The sequence below is a fragment of the Schistocerca americana genome, chromosome 8 (genome assembly GCF_021461395.2).
Source record: "Schistocerca americana isolate TAMUIC-IGC-003095 chromosome 8, iqSchAmer2.1, whole genome shotgun sequence".
In the NCBI taxonomy this organism is placed as follows: Eukaryota; Metazoa; Arthropoda; class Insecta; order Orthoptera; family Acrididae; genus Schistocerca; species Schistocerca americana.
In genome coordinates, this window is record NC_060126.1 from 197,116,108 (window position 1) to 197,136,445 (window position 20,338).

At 44.2% G+C, this 20,338-nt stretch overlaps 1 protein-coding gene across 1 annotated transcript in view; it reads left to right on the forward strand.

Moving 5' to 3' along the window:
- LOC124545485 (phosphatidate cytidylyltransferase, photoreceptor-specific) overlaps nt 1-20,338 on the forward strand; it is a 102,507-nt gene that overhangs the window by 9,391 nt on the left and 72,778 nt on the right. The window contains exons 2-4 of the mRNA XM_047124426.1: nt 15,700-15,833; nt 15,932-16,028; nt 16,126-16,302. Of these exons, the coding sequence (XP_046980382.1) occupies nt 15,700-15,833; nt 15,932-16,028; nt 16,126-16,302 (408 nt within the window). The remainder of the gene's footprint in view (nt 1-15,699; nt 15,834-15,931; nt 16,029-16,125; nt 16,303-20,338) is intronic.

The window sequence follows — 20,338 nt, forward strand, 5'->3', positions numbered from 1 at the left end:
GTTGAGGGATTCGTCACTGGAGCAGATACGTTTGCCACGAATACTTAGGCTGTAGGGAAGGGAGCGTTTGATGTGGAATGGATGGCAGCTATCAAAGTGAAGGTACTGTTGTTTGTTTGTGGGTTTGATATGGACAGAGGTGTGGATGTGAGCTTCAACAAGATGAAGGTCAACATCCAGGAAGGTGGCTTGGGTTTTGGAGAAGGACCAGGTGAAATTCAGATTCGAAAAGGAGTTGAGGTTATGGAAGAAATTAAGGAGTGTTTCTTCACCATGAGTCCAGACCACAAAGATGTCATCTATAAACCTATACCAGGCCAGGGGAAGCAGCTGTTGGGTCTTCAGGAAAGCCTCCTCCATGCGGCCCATGAAGAGGTTGGCATAGGACGGAGCCATCCTGGTGCCCATGGCCGTTCCCCTGATTTGTTTGTAGGTCTGGCCTTCGAAAGTGAAGTAATTATGGGTGAGGATGAAGTTGGTAAGTGTGATAAGGAACGAGGTTTTTGGAAGATCTTCGGGTGGCCGTTGGGAGAGGTAGTCCTCGAGGGCAGAGAGACCATGGGTATGTGGGATGTTTGTGTAAAGGGATGTAGCATCTATGGTGACAAGAAAGGTTTCAGGTGGGAGAGGAGTGGGAATGGATTTGAGGCGTTCTAGGAAGTGGTTTGTGTCTTTGATGTAGGATGGGAGTCTACGGGTGATAGGTTGGAGGTGTTGGTCTACCAGAGCTGAGATACGTTCTGTTGGGGCTTTGAAGCCTGCTACAATGGGACGGCCAGGATGGTTCTCTTTGTTGATTTTGGGTAGTAGGTAGAAGGTAGGGGTACGTGGCTCAGGTGGAGTAAGTCTATGGAAGCCGTTGTGAGGCCTTGTGAGGGACCTTGGATTTTTAGGATATTCTGCAGCTCAGTCTGGATGGAGGGAATGGGATCCTGGGTAACAGCTTTGTAGGTTGAGGTGTCGGAGAGTTGACGCAGTCCTTCTGCCACATACTCCACACAGTCAAGTACCACAGTTGTGGAGCCTTTATCCGCCGGGAGGATGACAATAGAGCGGTCTGTTTTCAGCTCCCTAACGGCACGGGATTCAGCTGGGGTGATGTTGGGGGTTGTCGGGATGTTCTTCAAGAAGGACTGGGAGGCAACACTGGATGTGAGGAATTCCTGAAATGTCTGCAAGGGATGATTTTGGGGGAGGGGAGGAGGATCCCTTTGAGAAGGCGGTCGGAACTGTTCTAGACAGGGTTCAACACTGGGTCTAGTATTTGGGGGCTGTGTTTGGGTAGTGAAGTGATATTTCCAGTTGAGGTTCGGTTGAATGAGAGGAGATCTTTAACCAGGGCAGTGTGGTTGAATTTGTGTGTGGGGCTAAAGGTTAAGCCTTTTGATAGAACAGATGTGTCTGGAGGAGAGAGGGATCTGGATGAGAGGTTTAGAACTGAATTGGGACTGGTGATATGTGGCATTTGACTATGGTTATAGTTGAGATTTGGTCTGTGTGGGGTATGTGCTGGGATGGGGAGATTGAGTAGGGTGGCTAGGCTAGGTTTGTTGGCTATGAGGGGGGGTTTGTTGAAGGTTCTGTTGTGGTTGGTGTTTGTGAGGGATAGGGAGAGGGACCCCACTCCAATATCCGTGCCAATTCTCAAAGAAAAAGCGATAGTTTTGCACAAATAACTGGAAGCCAAAAGTAAATTTGCTGCCAGTGAAGGCTGGATTGGTCATTGGAAAACTCATCATGGTGTCCGATTTGTTTTTATTTCCGGTGAAAAACTATCTGCTGATGCCGCAGCTGCTAAGGAGTTTTCTGTTAAGTTTCAAGAAATTGTAGAAGAAAATAAACTGTTACCCTGCCAAGTGCATAACATCGACGAGACAGGGCTGAACATTAAAATGTTGCCAACAAAAACACTCGCAGCTTCAAATGAATCCGTGGTAGGAATGAAACTTAAAAAAGATAGAAAAACAATCATTCCTTGTAGCATCGCAGATGGTACCCACAAGCTCCCCTTGTTCGTCATTGCCAAATCTTAGAAGGCAAGGGCATTCAAAAATATAAACTTATTTCCTTGCCGGTTTATCACTGCAATCAAAAATCTGCTTGGATGGACTGCGTCCTTTTTAAGTTTGTGACATCAATCGAAAAAGACTTGAAGCAAGAAAATCTGCCTGTTTGTGATCTAATGCTGTTGGATAACGCACCATCACATTTATCTGAGGAAGATTTGGTGGAAGGAGACATAAAAGCTCTCTTTCTGCCTCCTAATGTGACCTCGCTCATCCAACCAATGGATCAGGGCGTTATCGAATGGTTAAAAAGGCGATATCGCAGAAAGTATATCAGCTCAATTATGGAAAAATCTGAAGGAGGTCATAACTTATTTGAGGCAGTGAAATCCCTGAACATCAAAGATGCTATCTATACAATCGCTGCAGCATGGGATGAACTGAAACCTGACACACTGTGGAAATCGTGGCGTAAGCTTTGGCCACAAGTTATGATTGAAAATGAGCATACCGAAGATGAGCAAAACGACGACACACTGGAAATCGTTAAAGATCTACAAACTCTGAAGCCGAACGTCCCTGCCAATGAAGTTGAAGAGTGGATCAATGAATGTGACTAAGACTGTAACACTTTTGAAGAGCTCAGTGACAACCAGATTGTTGCCGCTGTTAGCCAGGAAACTGTGAATGAGGACTCAGATGGCGAAGACGAACCTCCTACCCGGATTTCACACAACGATGCAAAAAAATGCTTTTGACATCACCCTTCAGTACATCGAGCAGAATCCAACTTCAACTCCAATGGACGTTTTGTGGATAATAAAATGGAGGGACACTGCAGCTAAATCTAGAATAACATCTGCTAAACTAATATGTATCACTGACTTTTTTTCCAAGTAATTTGTTTTCCTTTTTACTGTAAAAACAACGCATACAGTATAATCATTTCTTAGTTTATACATACAGTAGTTTATTTCTTTGTAAAATATTTCCTTTTTATATACAGTGCTATAAACATTTTTAGTTTACAGTATATATTGTTTATATGTTATTAAGTACAGTACAGTACAGTAATTTGCTTGTTGTTTTTCCTTTTAAAACCAATACATATTATAGTGTGTGTAGACATTTTTTAGTTAATATAGTGTTTAACATTGTGTAAAAAGTCTTTTTGTATTACTGTAGATGTCTTTTAGTTCTTAAATCGTTTATTTTTTGTACTAAATGTCTTTTTACATTCTTTTGCAATAAATATTAGATTTTTTGGATAATCTGACCTTTTTTCATTCCGACCATGGTCCCGGTCCTGAAGGTGATGGATTAGAGGGGTTCTACTGTACAGTGAATACTGTGGAAGCAAATGGGCCTGGTGCATGGAGGGGCATCATCCAGATGTCTTGTTTGGGGCAGATCGATATGCTTCAATAGTTTTAAATATGTATTCAACATAGTGTGTCAATGGGGAAGGGGGGGGGGGGGGAGGTAGCAGTCTGTGACTATTTGCTGGTAATGCTACTGTAGTATACTGAAGGTGTTGTTGAGTGACCATAGAAAGATCCATGCTGACTTAGACAGAATTTCTGTTTTGGAGTGATGAAAGGCTGCATGCTCTAACTGTAGAAAAATACAGATGACTAGAAAAGACAATCCTACAATGTTTGCATACAGTATTAATGGTACAGTGTTTGACATGATCACATGAACTAAATATCTGTGTGCAATGCTGTGAAGCGATAATAAATTAAGTGAGCAGATGGAGTTGGTAGTAGGGAAGAGAAATGATTGACTTTGGTTAACTGGGAGAATTTAGGGAAGTGTAGCTCATCTATAGAGGAGTCTGCCTATAATAAACTAATGTGATCCATTCTTGAGCATTCCTCGAATGTTTGGAATCCTCAGCAGGGTGTCTGATAGGAAGACATCATTAGGTAATTCAGAGGTGTGCTGCTAGATTTGTTATTGGTAGTTTTGATCATCATGCAAGTATTGCGAAGATGCTTCATGAACAGAAATGCTTCATGAACTGAAAAGGGAGTCACTGGAGAAAAGACAACATTTTTTTCCACGAAGCACTATTGAGAAAATTTAGAGCACCGGCATTTACGCTTGACTTCAGAATAATTCTACTGATTCCAATGTACATTTTACATAAGGACCACTGAGACAAGAGAAGGTAAGCACCCAGACCCGGCAGCAGCTGGAGCGGGGTCTGGATATAGATGGATAGATATATAAATAGATGAAGGCATCTAGACAGTTGTTTTTTCCTCGCTCCATTTGCGAGTGGAACAGGAAAGGGAATGACTAGTAGTCACACAAGGTATCCTCTGTCATTGACCATATGGTTGCTTTTGAGTAAATATGTAGGTGCAGATTTGTTTTATACCATTTTTCAGCTGTAAAATCTGGCAGATGATGATGAAATGTTGACACTAGTCAAAGCAAAATAAAGTTTCATTTAATAACAGGCTTTGGTGCTTTATATAAAATGTCTTATTGAACCTGTGGAGCACATGTTAAAAAGCATATTATGTAATGAAAAGTGTTACACAATATTTATTAACAGTGATTTTAGAAGAGTGATTTGAAATGCAACTAACAAGAAAATAACTAATATTTACAGAAATGAGCCACATACGTCTTTGGCGATGAGGCATCGTGTCTCGAGAGACACTGCCATGTCAAAGGCATGTCCAGTGCCAGACAGGAGGGCTTGTGTGTTCCAATGAAGTCTAGAGCTGTGCCCGCGGTAGCACAGGTACCGACAGGGTCACCCAAACTGAAATGGTCTCATCAGAGGAGCCAGACACAGTGTGTTGCACAACATAGGACATGGAGGGTTCTAGAGACATTTTCCTTAAAGGATTAAACCGGATACAAATCATGGTCTTCCATGTTGGGGGTCGATCATGGGTCTGACAGCCCTGTATTGGAATTTTTTTTTTTACGAAACTCAAAGACAGAAACAGCTGGATTGATGATGTTGATGAACAGCTCGTTCAAGGAATAGGACAATGCAAATGGAAAAATATATACTTTGCTAGTTGGAATGTGAGAACTTTGAACAGATCAAGGACTGTGCGTGGACTCAAACAAGAGATGGAGGAAAACAGCATATGTCTTGCAGCAACTCAATAGGTCAGGTGGAAAGGAGGCAGTATCCTAAAAAGTGGCAACTACATAATTCTGTGTGATGGAGGGGAGAGTGATGCAGTTGGTGGCACAGAATTTCTTGTGGACTGTAAACATAAAGCAGCAGCTCTGAATTTTAACCCTGTAAATGAAAGGACATGCACTTTGAGAATGAAAATGAAGATCTGTTTCTTCAACATCACTCTTGTATGTTTGTATGCACCTACAGGAGGTTATGAGGATGGTGTGAAAGATGAATTTCATGGTCAGCTAGAATAGGAATTAAAAAGTATATTAAGGCAAAATTTGAAGATCTGTATCTTGAACAACCTTAAAAGTGCTACATACAACTTTCATGTGTCCGATCTTGCTAGGAGAGAGGAGCGTAGCGAAAATTGTTTTAAAGTTCAATTCAGGGTAATTTAACTAAATCGGTTTATAACAGACATTGCCAGAGGAATAGCGCATCAAATCAACTCTCAAAGAAGTTTTTCTTTTTGTACCAGTATTCTGATTGGCATAGCCCACCACGATTTCACTATGTATTGCAATCAAATCGTCTCAGATAGAACTCAACGCCCAGCTTTCTAATAAATTATGTGTTTTATATACTTCAATCTGTTTTTTTCCTACAATTTTTGCCCTTTGTTAATTCCCTGTAGCAACATGGAAATTGTTCCCAGTTGTCTCAACATTGTCCTATCACCTTGTCCCTTTTTGTAATTAGCGTTTCCAACACATCCCTTTACTAATTTCTTTTACAGCGAACCTTCTCATTTCTTATACAGCCAGTGTTTTCATCACAGTTCTTTCTTAATTGATTTTACAGAGAACCTCCACATGTATTTTGAGTCCACTTCAGTATTCAACATCCTTCTGCAACTCATGTCTCAAACCTTTCAATTCTCATCTTTTTTCATTTCCCACCAATCCACAGTTCACTTCCATACAATGTTAGTCTCCCAGTGTACATTCTCTCTCACTCTCTCTTTCTCATTTAAGATGCATGATTGTTGAAAAGGCTTTCAATGTAATATTAAAGTGGTTCTACTCATGTATTTAATGCATATAAACGGTTAGCCAATTTTATTGATATTGCCTTTAAGTACACAGTGTTATAAGAATAAACCAGGCAGGAGAGTGTCCCATGGGGCTTCACAGCTCTCTTGTGGGCATGTGTGTGGTGCGCAAGGTCCCCGAGCTATTGCAGCCTTTCTTCTTTTCCAGCTGCTTTACCTTCCCCTTCCTTCTTCCTGCCTGCCCCTATTCCTTTCCTGTTGCTCCTTCATTTCTTATTTATGTCAGCCCAGCTATCCTTCTGACTTCATTTCGTCTTACAGTTTTGGTTTGTTTGCTTTTCTTTCTCCTTTTCGGCTTTTCTTTTTTGTCCCCCTTAGGGCTTTGACAGCCACCTCTAAATCTGAAATCTGTGGTTTGAGCCAAGTGGAGAACTACTCCCTCCCTTGCATCATCTCTGTCATGGGTCCCTCTCTCCCTCCTCCCCCTCTCCCTCTCCCCTTTTCACCCATCTCCTCCTTCCCTGCCATATCCCTATCGTATCCTTGCTAGGTCACCAGCTTGGTGGCCAATCACACTGCTGGTACTACCTGTTCCGTGAATGCCTCGAGTAAGCCTAGAAGTCGTTGCCTATCTTTTCAGGCCATTGGAACTCCCAGCAATGGCCTTCATGCCAGGCAGTCAGTACCATGGCTGGGTGGTACCCCAAGGTGAGCCCCTGATTGGAGCAGGTGGTACCAGAGCAGACGCTTGGCACATGAAACGTGTTAAACTCTCTGGCCACTCTTCCACGGCCACATCTCTTCCTAAGAATAGTTCTATCTCAGTTCCTGTTTCTGCCTTTCCAGCCTTTCCCCCTTTGCTACCTCCTCGGAGGAGGGCCAGGCTTGACAGCTTGGGGCGAAACCCTTTGCCCAGTTCTCAGTATGTACCAGTACTGAGGGCAGGACTTTACTACCACCAAACCTTTTCTTTTTTAACACACTGAGGACAAGTTCAGTGAAGTTGAGTCCTTAAGCAAGATGAGATCTGGCTCCCTCCTTATAAAGACAACTTGTGCCAGCCAGTCAGCCTCCCTCCATGCCAGCAACTGCTTAGGATCTCAGTGAACATCACTCCTCACAAGTCTCTCAATATGACACAGGGTATAATTTTTCATAGGGACCTTCTCCTCCAGTCTGATGATGTACTTTGGGCTAATCTGAAATGACATGGTGTTAATTTCATCCAGCGTGTCCAGCGAAGCCCTATGGACAATTGCGTAGACAGTGGCGCTTTCATTCTTTCCTTTTAGGGGGATAGCCTACCTGAGAAGGTGATGGTATACAGATGTGATGTCAAATCATTTGTTCCACCTCCCATGCATTGCTTCCAGTTCAGCCACATGTCCTCGCAATGCAATGTCATTCTCATCTGTGGCTGCCCTTTTCATATGGGGAGCCCTTACGACTATGGTTACGAAAGTTAAAAAGTTGGTCAAAAGGGCTAGGAGAGTATTCATACTAGAAAGAGCAGATAAGCAGTTCTTAGCATTCCACTTAGTAAATGAATCGACTTCATTTACTTCCCGTATGATGGACGTGAAAGAATTATGGGCAAATTTTAAACACATTGTAAATCACGCATTGGAGAAGTATGTATCGAAAAAGTGTGTTACAGACGGAAAAGACCCACCATGGTTTAACAGCGCAATTAGCAGAATGCTCAGGAAGCAAAGACAGTTGCACTCGTGATACAAGAAAGATCGGGCGAATGAGGACAGGCAAACGTTAGTAGAGATTCGTGCTGCTGTAAAAACAGCAATGTGTGAAGCATACAACCACTACCACCATCATACCTTAGCAAAAGATCTTGCTGAAAACCCAAGGAAATTCTGGTTTTACATAAAATCGGTAAGCAGGTCGAAGGCTTCCATCCACTCACTCACTGATCAGTCTGGCCTGGCAACGGAAGACAGCAAAACGAAAGCTGAAATTTTAAATTTAGCATTTGAGAAATCTTTCACGCAGGAGGATCGTACAAACATACCGCCGTTTGAGTCTCATACAGATTCCCCTATGGAGGACATAGTGATAGACATCCCTGGGGTTGTGAAGCAGCTGAATGGGTTGAAAATAAATAAATCGTCAGATCCTGATGGGATTCCAATTCGGTTTTACAGAGAGTAATCTACTACATTGGCTCCTTACTTAGCTTGCATTTATCGCGAATCTCTTGCCCAACGTAAAGTCCTGAGCGACTGGAAAAAGGCGTAGGTGACGCCCATATATAAGAAGGGCAGAAGGACGGATCCTCAAAATTGCAGGCCAATATCCTCAACATCGGTTTGTTGCAGGATTCTCGAACATATTCTCAGTTCGAATACAATGAATTTCCTTGAAACAGAGAAGTTGCTGTCCATGCATCAGCACGGCTTTAGAAAGCATCGCTCCTGCGAAACGCAACTTGCCCTTTTTTCACGATATCTTGTGAACCATGGATGAAGAGTATCAGATGGTTGCCATATTCCTTGACTTCAGGAAAGCGTTTGACTCGGTACCCCACTGCAGACTCCTAACTAAGGTACGAGCATATGGGATTGGTTCCCAAATATGTGAGTGGCTCGAAGACTTCTTAAGTAATAGAACCCAGTACGTTGTCCTTGATAGTGAGTGTTCATCGGAGGTGAGGGTATCATCTGGAGTGCCCCAGGGAAGTGTGGTAGGTCCACTGTTGTTTTCTATCTACATAAATGATCTTTTGGATAGGGTGGATAGCAATGTGCGGTTGTTTGCTGATTATGATGCTGTGGTGTATGGGAAGGTGTCGTTATTGAGTGACTGTAGGAGGATACAAGATGACTTGGACAGGATTTGTGATTGGTGTAAAGAATGGCAGCTAACTCTAAATATAGATAAATGTAAATTAATGCAGATGAATAGGGAAAAGAATCCCGTAATGTTTGAATACTCCATTAGTAGTGTAGCGCTTGACGCAGTCACATCAATTAAATATTTGGGCGTAACATTGCAGAGTGATTTGAAGTGGGACAAGTGTGTAATGGCTGTTGTGGGGTAGGTGGATAGTTGTCTTCGGTTCATTGGTAGAATTTTAGGAAGATGTGGTTCTTCTGTAAAGGAGGCCGCTTATAAAACACTAATACGACCTATTCTTCAGTACTGCTCGAGCATTTGGGATCCCTATCAGGACGGATTGAGGGAGGACATAGAAGCAATTCGGAGGCAGGCTGCTAGATTTGTTACTGGTAGGTTTGATCATCACGCGAGTGTTAAGGAAATGCTTCAGGAACTCAGGTGGGAGTCTGTGGAGGAAAGGAGGCGTTCTTTTCATGAATCGCTACTGAGGAAATTTAGAGAACCAACATTTGAGGCTGACTACAGTACAATTTTACTGCCGCCACCTTATATTTCGCAGAAAGACAACAAAGATAAGATAAGAGAGATTAGGGCTCGTACAGAGGCATATAGGCAGTCGTTTTTCACTCGTTCTGTTTGGGAGTGGAACAGGGAGAGAAGATGCTAGTTGTGGTATGAGGTACCCTCCGCCACGCACTGTATGGTGGATTGTGGAGTATGTATGTAGATGTAGATCCCGATCTCGCCAGACCCTCAGACACAATGGATATAGACTGTTCAGGCAATAAATTGGTGGCAGCAGGTGACTCTGAGGCGTAAACTGCCTTAGTGAATGTTCCATGCTTTCCCAGTCTCACGATGTCATCCTCCAGTGGAATTGCAGTGGTTTTTTCCACCGCCTGGCTGACCTGCGGCAACTGTTAAGCTTTACACCGGCTATCTGCATTTCCCTCTAGGAAACCTGGTTCCCAGCAATGCGGACCCCTGCCCTCCATGGCTATAAGGGATATTACAGGTACTGTAGTGACTATAATAGTGTGTCAGGTGGAGATTGCGTTTATGTCCTAAACTCGGTCTGTAGTGAACTTGTGCCCCTTCAAACCCCTCTTGAAGCTGTGGCTGTCAATGCAGGAAATAACTGTCTGCAATGTATATCTTCCTCCAGATGGTGCACTACCCCTGAATGTATTAGCTGCAGTGATTGATCATCTCCCTAAACCTTTCCTACGTCTAGGAGGTTTTAATGCCCATAACACCTTGTGGGGTGGTACCATACTTACTGGCCAAGGCAGAGATATCGAAACTTTACTGTCACGATTTGACCTCTGCCCTTTAAATACTGGGGCTGCCACACAGTACAGTGTGACTCATGGTAGTTACTTGGCCATTGATTTATCAATTTGCAGCCCAGGACTTCTCCCATCTATCCACTGGAGAGCACATGACGACCTTTCTTGTAGTGACCACTTCCCCATCTTGCTGTCACTACTCCGGCATCAGGCACATGGATGTCTGCCCAGATGGGCTTTGAACAAGGCGTACTGGGGAACTTTCACCTCTGGTGTCACAGCTGAAGCTCCCCCACACGGTAATATCAATGTGATGGTTAAGCAGGTGACGAGCACAGTTGTTTCTGCTGCAGAAAATGTGATCCCTCTCTCTTTAGGGTGCCCAAGGCGTAAGGCAGTCCCTTGGTGGTCACCGTAAGTCGCTGAAGCAATTAAGGAGCGTCGGCGAGCTCTACAGCAGCATAAGCGACACCCTTCCCTGGAGCACCTCTTAGCCGTTAAACGGCTCCATACCCGTGCTCGCTACCTTATCATGAATTGGTAAGGGAGAGATACGTCTCTACCATTGGGTGCCACACGGCACCTTCCCAAGTCTGGGCAAAGATCAAACGTCTTTTTGGGTATCAGGCCCCAACAGCTGGCCCTGGTGTTACCATAAATGGCGAGCTATGTACCGACACAAACACGATTGCAGAGCACTTTGCTGAGCACTTTGCTCGAGCCTCTGCGTCTGAGAATCACTCCCCAGCCTTTTGCACACTCAAACGGCGGCTAGAACGGAACGCCCTCTCATTCACTACGTGCTGCAGTGAATCCTATAATACCCCATTTACAGAGTGGGAGCTCCCCCGGCCCTCGCACATTGCCCCGACTCAGCTCCTGGGCCTGATCGCATCCACAGTCAGATGATTAAACATCTCTCATCTGACTACAAGCGACATCTTCTCGTCATGTTCAACCAGATCTGGTGCAATGGGGTCTTCCCATCGCAATGGTGGGAGAGCACCTTCATTCCGGTGCTCAAATCCGGTAAAAACTTGCTTGATGTGTGTAGCTATTGGTCCACCAGTCTCACCAATGTTCTTTGTAAGCTGCTGGAATGTATGGTATGTCGACAGTTGGGTTGGGTCCTGGAGTCATGTGGCTTGCTGGCTCCATGTCAGGGCAGCTTCCGCCAGGGTCGCTCTTACCACTGATAATCTTGTGACCATCGAGTCTGCCATCCGAATAGCCTTTCCCAGATGGCAACACCTGACCGTCTTCTTTGACTTATGTAAAGCATATGACACGACTTGGCGACATCACCATCCTTGCCACAGTGTATGAGTGGGGTCTCCACTCCCGATTTTTATCCAAAACTTCCTGTCACTATCCAGGAGAATGGAGTCCCACAGGGCTCTGTATTGAGTGTCTCTCCATTGTTAGTGGCCATTAACAGTCTAGCAGCAGCATTGCATTTACTCTACCCTGTGCACCACTGTGGGGTTCGATTGGCGACAGGAGCTTTTAGGATGAGTCGGTGACCAGCATACTGGTGGAGGGTGGTGTCCCTCCACTGCAGATCAGACGTGCGCAACTGCTCGCCAGTTACACAGCATGCATTCAAAGTTCCCCTGCGCATCCGAATAACTGTCTGCTTTTCCCGCCCATGTCAGTCCATCTCCCGCATCTGCGGCCCAGATCAAGGCTGACGATTGTGGTTCGCATGCGGTCCCTTCTCTCCTAACTGTCCCTTCTCTCCTAACTGGAGTCCTTCCCTTGGGCTTGCAGCCCATTCACATGCACCTCCATGGTGCACGCCTCGGCTGCAGCTTTGTCTGGACCTTTTGCATGGCCCTAAGGACTCCATTAACCCCGCCGCTCTGTGCTTTCACTTCCTCTCGATTCTTGATGTGTTCCGGGACTCTGAAGTGGTTTACACCGACTTCTCAGTGGCTGATGGTCGCATAGGCTTTGCATATGTTCATGGAGGACATATTCACTCCTTGCCAGTTGGCTGCAGTGTTTTCACTGCAGAGCTGGCAGCCATATCTCATGCTCTTGAGTACATCTGCTCATGCCCTGGCGAGTCATTTCTCCTATGTACGGACTCATTGAGCAGCCTACAAGCTATCGACCAGTGCTACCCTTGTCACCCTCTGGCAGCGTACATTCAGGAGTCGATCTATGCCCTGGAACAGGCACGCCGCTCCGTGGTGTTTGTATGGACCGCAGGACACGTTGCAATTCCCGGCAACGAACTTGCCAACAGGCTGGCCAAACTGGCGACGTGGAAACCGCATCTGGAAACAAGCATCTCCTAAGCTGACCTGCAAGCTATCTTACACCGCAGGGTTTTCCAGCTTTGGGAGATGGAATGGCATAACAGCACGCATAACAAACTGTGTGTCATTAAGGAGACTATGAATGTGTGGAAGTCTTCCATGCGGACCTCTCGCAGGGAATCAGTTGTCCTCTGCCGCCTCCACATTGGCCATACGTGGCTAACCCATGGATACCTACTCTGTCACGAGGACCCACCTCAGTGTCCCTGTAGCTCCCAAATGACAGTCGTCCACCTCTTACTGGACTGCCCACTTTTAGCCGCTCTGTGGCAGACTTTTAACTTTCCCAGCACTCTGCCTTCGGTGTTGGGCGACAATGCCTCCACAGCAGCTTTAGTTTTATGTTTTATCCATGAGAGTGGGTTTTATACTTCTATGTAGGTTTTAGCGCGTGTCCCTTGTCCCTCTGTGTCTTCTGCCCTAGTGCTTTTAGGATGGAGGTTGTAATGTGTTGCAGAGTGGCTGGCTTTCCCTTTTTATTCTTCTGGTTGGCCAGATACTCAAACTTGTGGCACTGTTCTATTAGGAACAAGGGACTGATGACCTTGTAGTTTGGTCCCTCCTCCCGCCTTTAAACCAACCAACCAACCAAGTGTAGACCAGATGTGGCTTAAATTCAAAGAAATAGTATCAGCAGCAATTGAGAGATTTATACCAAATAATTTAACAAATGACGGAGCTGATCCTCCTTGGTACACAAAACAGGTTAGAACACTGTTGCAGAAACAACTAAACAAACATGCCAAATTTAAACAGATGCAAAATCCCCAAGATGGGTGATCTTTTACAGAAGCTTGAAATTTTTTGCGCGGACTTCAATGCGAGATGCTTATAACAGTTTCCACAATGAAACTTTGTTTTGAAACCTGGCAGAAAATCCAAAGAGATTCTGGTTGTTTGTGAAGTATGTTAGTGGCAAGAAACAATCAGTGCCTTATCTGCATGATAGCAATGGAGATACTATCAAAGACAGTGCTACCAAAGCAGAGTTACTAAACACAGCCTTCCGAAATGCCTTCACAAAAGAAGACGAAGTAAATATTCCAGAATTCGAATCGAGAACAGCTGCCAACATGAGTAACCTAGTAGTAAATATCCTCGGAGTAGTGAAACTTAATAAAAGCAAGTTTTGTGGTCCAGACTGTATACCAATAAGGTTCCTTTCTGAGTATGCTGATGAATTAGCTCCATACTTAACAATCGTATACAATCATTTGCTCAACGAAAGATCCGTACCCAAAGACTGGAAAGTTGCACAGGTCACACCAATATTCAAGAAAGGTAGTAGGAGTAATCCACTAAATTACAGGCCCATATCGTTAACGTCAATATGCAGCAGGATTTTGGAACATATGTTGGGTTCGAACATTGTGAATTGCCTCAAAGAAAATGGTCTATTGACACACAGTCAACGTGGGTTTAGAAAACATTGTTCTGTGAAACACAACTAGCACTTTATTCACATGAAATGTTGAGTGCTATTGACAAGGGATTTCAGACTGAGTCCGTATTTCTGGATTTCCAGCAGGTTTTTGACACGGTACCACACAAGTGGCTCGTAGTGAAATTGCATGCTTACGGAATATCATCTCAGTTATGTGACTGGATTTGTGATTTCCTGTCAGAGAGGTCACAGTTCGTAGCAGTTGAAGGAAAGTCATTGAGTAAAACAGAAGTGATTTCTGGCGTTCCCCAAGGTAGTGTTATAGGCCCTTTGCTGTTCCTTATCTATATAAACGATATTGGATACAGTCTGAACAGCTGTTGACACCGGCCTACATAAGGAGGAATGATCACCATGATAAAATAAGGGAAATCAGAGCTCGTACGGAAAGATATAGGTATTCATTCTCTCCGTGCGCTATACGAGATTGGAACAATAGAGAATTGTGAAGGTGGTTTGATGAAGCCTCTGCCAGGCACTTAAATGTGATTTGCAGAGTATCCATGTAGTTGTATGGATACCAGTGTGTCCCTCATCATTGAAACACACCCTAGGAAGTCAGGCTGTGACAATATTGATAACTTTCCGTCTATGTAAGTAATTTACAAAATTTTGTTTGGCTTCACAGATTCTTTGCCAGGTGTTGTTGAGGACACACTTAGTTTATTCCTCAGGCTGACTGTGAAAAATCGAACAGTAAATAACTGCCTTTCTGAAAGTTGGTGTACTGTGCTGAGTATCTTTTATAGATTCGGTTTTTTAGTTTTTCTTTTACATATAATGATTGTTCTGTTATCTGCCTTCTATGAATTTATTTTGACTAGTCTTTGGAGGCCAATGATATAATGTCTTTGTACCCAGTTTCATTGTGTATAATTTTGGTATGGGGAAAGAGGATTTTTGATCACTTATTTTCAGGATGTGGATGCGCATATCCATTTTAACAATGTAGTTGACTTTTGATCCATATAACACCAAAGAGATTGTTTACTTTTTTTCTAGTCACATTGAAAAACAGTTCTTAATCTTTGGCAATTAGATGTTCTGAGAACAGTGTAATCATGTTTGAAGTGGAGAGGTAGATTTTCAGTGAAAGACAGGAGAGAAGTGTGTCTTATCTTCCTTCCTAACATCTATGACATGTACAGTCAAAAGTGTCATCAGTTTGAAGAAGTTTGTGCTCAAATAAAGCTTTCGTAGGATTATGTGTATGTACTTGGATGCAAATTTATAGATGAGAAAAACATTCCATGCATGATAGATGTTTACTACAGTTACAGATAATGACAAAGATATGTAATAAATTTAATGCCCTGAAGAAAGTGTCCTTATTTTAATTTTAATTTCAGATGCCTGCGAAAGATCCACTGCTAAATTTTTCTCAAAGTAAGATACACATTTTACCATACACTAATTCTTAATGGCACACAGCTTATATTGAAGCTAATAATGATGCAGTCCTATTGAAAAGACTTGTCTACAGTGAAAAATCATAGTCTTTTTTATTTTGTTGTTAATTTTTTATGTTCATAGGTTTTATGCTACAGGACTTACTTGCCAAGTTATATCTTAAATAGTATTCGTACTGAGCAAATCTTCACAATATATGCTTTTTATTTTAAATTTTAATAGAAGGAAGATGTTGACTCAGAAGATGATAAAAGCCCTGAAGAAAAGTATGTTGAAGAAGTAGCAAAGATAGTCCCACAGGGAACGGATAAAACACCCGAAGTACTAAACTCTGCTCTTAGTGGACTTTCAGACAGGTGAAGAATCTTGTATAAAACATGTAGTACAATCAAATACCCTTTCTCATCATTTTACATCATGTCCTTTCATTAATCACAATTATTATGCTTTGCAGATGGCGGAACTGGGTGATAAGAGGTTTATTTTCATTAGTAATGATTGCTGGGTTTTGTCTACTTATATACAGTGGGCCTCTTGCTCTCATGGTTACAGTAAGTACATTTATGTATATATTAAGAATTCTACTGCTGCTCCATATCAATGTTTTGTAATGTTTAACTTTTCTCTGTTTACTTAACTACTTTGCAGACTCTTCTTGTACAAGTGAAATGCTTCGAAGAAATTATCAACATTGGTTATGCCGTGTACAGAGTTCATAATCTTCCATGGTTTCGATCACTATCTTGGTATTTTTTAATTACATCTAACTACTTTTTCTATGGGGAGAGTCTTGTTGATTACTTTGGTGTTGTCATTAACCGGACGGTAAGTTACATATATCTCTTGCTTTGATTGTAATTAGACTGTAGATATAATTTTTGGTGTGGCTGTTTTCTTCTTACTATTCCACTCATGTTTCATATTAATCCCTTATTTGTTAATACTTTCACTGATAAGGAGAAGCATTGAGATGTCGATAGGCTCACACAAAAAGGAAGAAAACTTGCTAGCTTTTGGAGCAATCCTTTACCAAGCTATTGTAAACACCCCCTCCCCCACTCTCTCTCTCTCTCTCTCTCTCTCTCTCTCTCTCTCTCTCTCTCTCACACACACACTCACACACACACACGCACACACACACACACACACACACACACACACACACACACACACACACTACCTACTTATGGCCTTTGTGGCTCTAGCTGGATTGCATGCACAGGGTGTGTAGAGGTGGGAGATGGGGAGTGATGGGAGTTCATGGCTAGTGGCATGGAGGGAGGCAGCGGGTTTGCTGACTATGAATGCAACAAGGAGGGGTGGCATGTTCAGTCCTCTTCAACCCACCTTCCTGGTTGTTGGCCACCATCTCTCAGATAGTTCCATCCTCACTTCTGTCCATGTTAAACTGACTAACCACCAACGGCACCTGCGTTTCAACAGCTGCCATCCCTTCCATGTCAAAAAATCCCCCTCCCCCCCTTTAGTCTAGGCACTTGTGGAAGACTTACCTGCAGTAACAAGAACTCCCTTGCCAAATAAGCTGAAGGTCTCGTGAAGGCCTTCATAGATAGGCACTACCCCCAAACCTAGCCCACAAACAGATTTCATGTGACATATCCGCACATGCCCCCAGTCGTACCACCATCCCAAGAATCAGCTACAAAGAAGCATCCCCCTCATCACCCAGTATCACCCTGGACTTGAAACAACTTAACCATAACCTTTGTCAGGGTTTTTAATTATCTCCTAACGTGCCCTGAAATGAGATACCTCCTACCCAAGATCCTTCTCACATCTCCTAAAGTGTGTTTTGTCACCCACGCAACGTACACAACATCCTAGTCCATCTCCCACCCCCTATCCCCTTGCCACCGGTATCATATCCCTGTAATAGATCAAGATGCAGCATTTTTTTCTCTTTTGTGCTGCATGTCTATCCTCTTGTTATTCTTTTTCCCGTCCCTTGGAGAACATGTTTGGGGTGTTATTGGGATTGTTCTACATTCTGTCATTGACGTATGAACAGTCTCACGTTTATTTTTCGCTCCCTTTTCCTTTCATTGTTTCCCTTCTACTCTTGTTCCTCTGCTTAGTTGTTTGAGGATCCTCTTTTTCTTCTTCCTTCTTGTGTGCTCCTGAAGGCTGGCCCATACGTTTGACACGTAGCAGGTGACTGGGTAATGCGTAATTCCCAGCCCCGGGTCAACAGGTAGGGTTCTCATGTACCCCCTTGTACAGGCCAGGCCCAGGGAGGGGTGATTGCCTGAGCTGTAACCTTCCCAAATTGCTGATTGGTCCCTCTGTCAGGTGTTCAGGGGATATGACCTGAGATGTGAACAATCACCTAAGGCGGGTGCACCCCCTTGTGAGAGAGTGCCCCCAGTTGGAAGCAGCGCACCATGGGAAACGCTGGCAATCGTAGGGGATTTCCTCCCGATGAGTCAGTCATCTTCCCACTCAACAGCTACAAAACGTAAACGTAGGTTACCCTATTCGTGTTGAAGCCCATAGAACTTTGAATTCTTCCCGTGGTGTAATTTACACCAGGCTGCTCAATGGTCTAACCGAGGCTGAAATCCAGTCTTACCTCTCTGATCACGGTGTCTTTGCCGTCCATCGTATAATTAAAAAGGTAGATTCCTCCTTAGTGCCCACTCGGTCTCTCTTTCTCACCTCTGATAGAGTGGTGCTTCCACCCAAGTTCAAAGCAGGCTATGAAATTATCATAGTCCGACTGTACATACATTCCAAACTCGAAGCGCTGCTACCAGTGTCATTGTTTCAACTGCACTAGAACGTCTTGTCGACACCCAGCCAAATATGTTACCTGTGGTAGGGATGCACACGAGGGCGATTGTCCACCTCCTTTTGCCGCTGTATCAACTGCAATGTCAGCCATGCTGCCTCCTCTCGGGATTGTCCCGGGTATCTTGATGAGCGGGCTGTTCAAGAGATCCGGGTAAAGGAAAAGGTGCCTTACCCACTCGCTCGCAAGTTAACTGGCTAGTTGCAAACCCTATGTTCTCCCATCTGGTACCTATAGTTCTGTTCTTCTTACCCCTCACTCCATGAAGGACATGGCCACGCAAACATGCGACCTCCAATTCAGCTCTTAGGCTGTGAAATCACCCAGTGTCTAGGTAGCATCGCAATCCCTCCGTCCAGCTGTACAACAAGTCGTCAAACTCTTGCCTCAAGGGGTGAAGACACCAGCTACACAACTGGCAACTGATAGACCGGAAAGGATAGAAGGAGTACTCTCACGAAGACTTCCTCTGTCCCTCTAACTAAACAACACCCGAGTCTTCCTCTAACTACAAAGGCTCAAAGAAGTTCACCAAAGGCAAACAGTCTTCTCCTTCGCCATCCGCCATCTTGGAGATCCTCTTTGATGGTGTCGCCACGTGATACCTTAGCCTGGCCGGCCTCCATGTTGCCGGTACACACTAATAGCTGTTTTTCAGTCTTGGGTTCCACAGACTGACTGCACAAGCAAGCTGATGCTTCTGTGGACTCCATGAAGCACGATCTTCCTGCTTCTGTGCACTATAGTAGCACAGCTGTCACTCGGCAGCCGCCGAGGTGACATGCCTACGTGACTCTCCTCCAATGGAACATTCGTGTCCTTCGATCCCACAAAGAGGATTTAAAACTGCCTGCCAGGCATATATGACTCCCTTTTTGTTGACGATTTTGCCATCTATTGCAGTTCTCCACGGACCTGTCTTACTGAGGGGCGTCTTCAGTGCTGTCTTGATCGTCTTTACTCCTGGAGCATCGACAATGGCTTTCGCTTTTCCACTGACAGAACCGTCCGTATGAATTTCTGGTGGTGCAAACTTTTTTTCTCCCACAATCTCTACATCTTGGGCCTGTTGCCCTTCTGTTTGCTGAAACTACGAAATTCTTGGGGCTCGTGATTGATAGGAATCTCTCTTGGTCCTTCCATGTATCTTACCTGGCAGCCGACTGTATGCGGCTCCTCAGTGTCCTACGTGTCCTCAATGATACTTCCTGGGGTGCCTATTGAACCATCCTCCTCCGCTTTTACTGGTCCCTTGTCCTTTCAAAACTCAATTATGTGTGCTTTGTTTATGTGTCTGTGTGCCCATCCTTCTTACACCGTCTCAACAGTATCCACCATCATGACCTCCGTTTGGCCACGGGTGTCTATTACACCAGCACGGTTGAGAGTCTGTATGCTGCAGCTGAACTACCACTGTCCTACTGCCGTGACTTTCTCCTTAGCTGGTATGCTTGCCATTTGTCTGTCATGCGTAGCCGTCCCTCCTATGCCTCCTCCTTTGATGATTCCTTGATTGTCAGTATAGGGCTCGTCCCTCTTCTCAGTTACCTTCTGGAGTCCACTTTCGGCACTTGCTACAGTGGCTTAACATCACACTACCTGCAACTGTCCCAGTGTGTGCGAACCCTTTACCACACTGGCTTCATGAAGCGGCTCATGTTAACCTTGGCCTTCATTTGCTTCCTAAGGACACTACTACAGCCTCGGTCTATCGCCTTCAGTTTCATGACTCTGGCATAGAACTTCACGATAGTACCTTTGTATACACTAATGACTCTCGAACTGACTGTGGGGTCGGATGTGCTTTTGTCATTGGCTCCCTTGTTTTTCGATATTGGCTTCTGGCACATTCCTCAGTATTTATAGCTGAGCTATTCGCCTTGTATCAGTCCATGAAATACATTCTGTGACATAGCCTTCTCAATTGTGTCCTCTGCTCAGACTCACTCAGTGCCCTTCAAAATCTGTGGGTTCCTGGTCATGTCGGTCTGCCAGGAAACGAGGCTGCTGCCAAGGTTGCAGTCCTCATACCTCAGCTTGCGAGTACATATA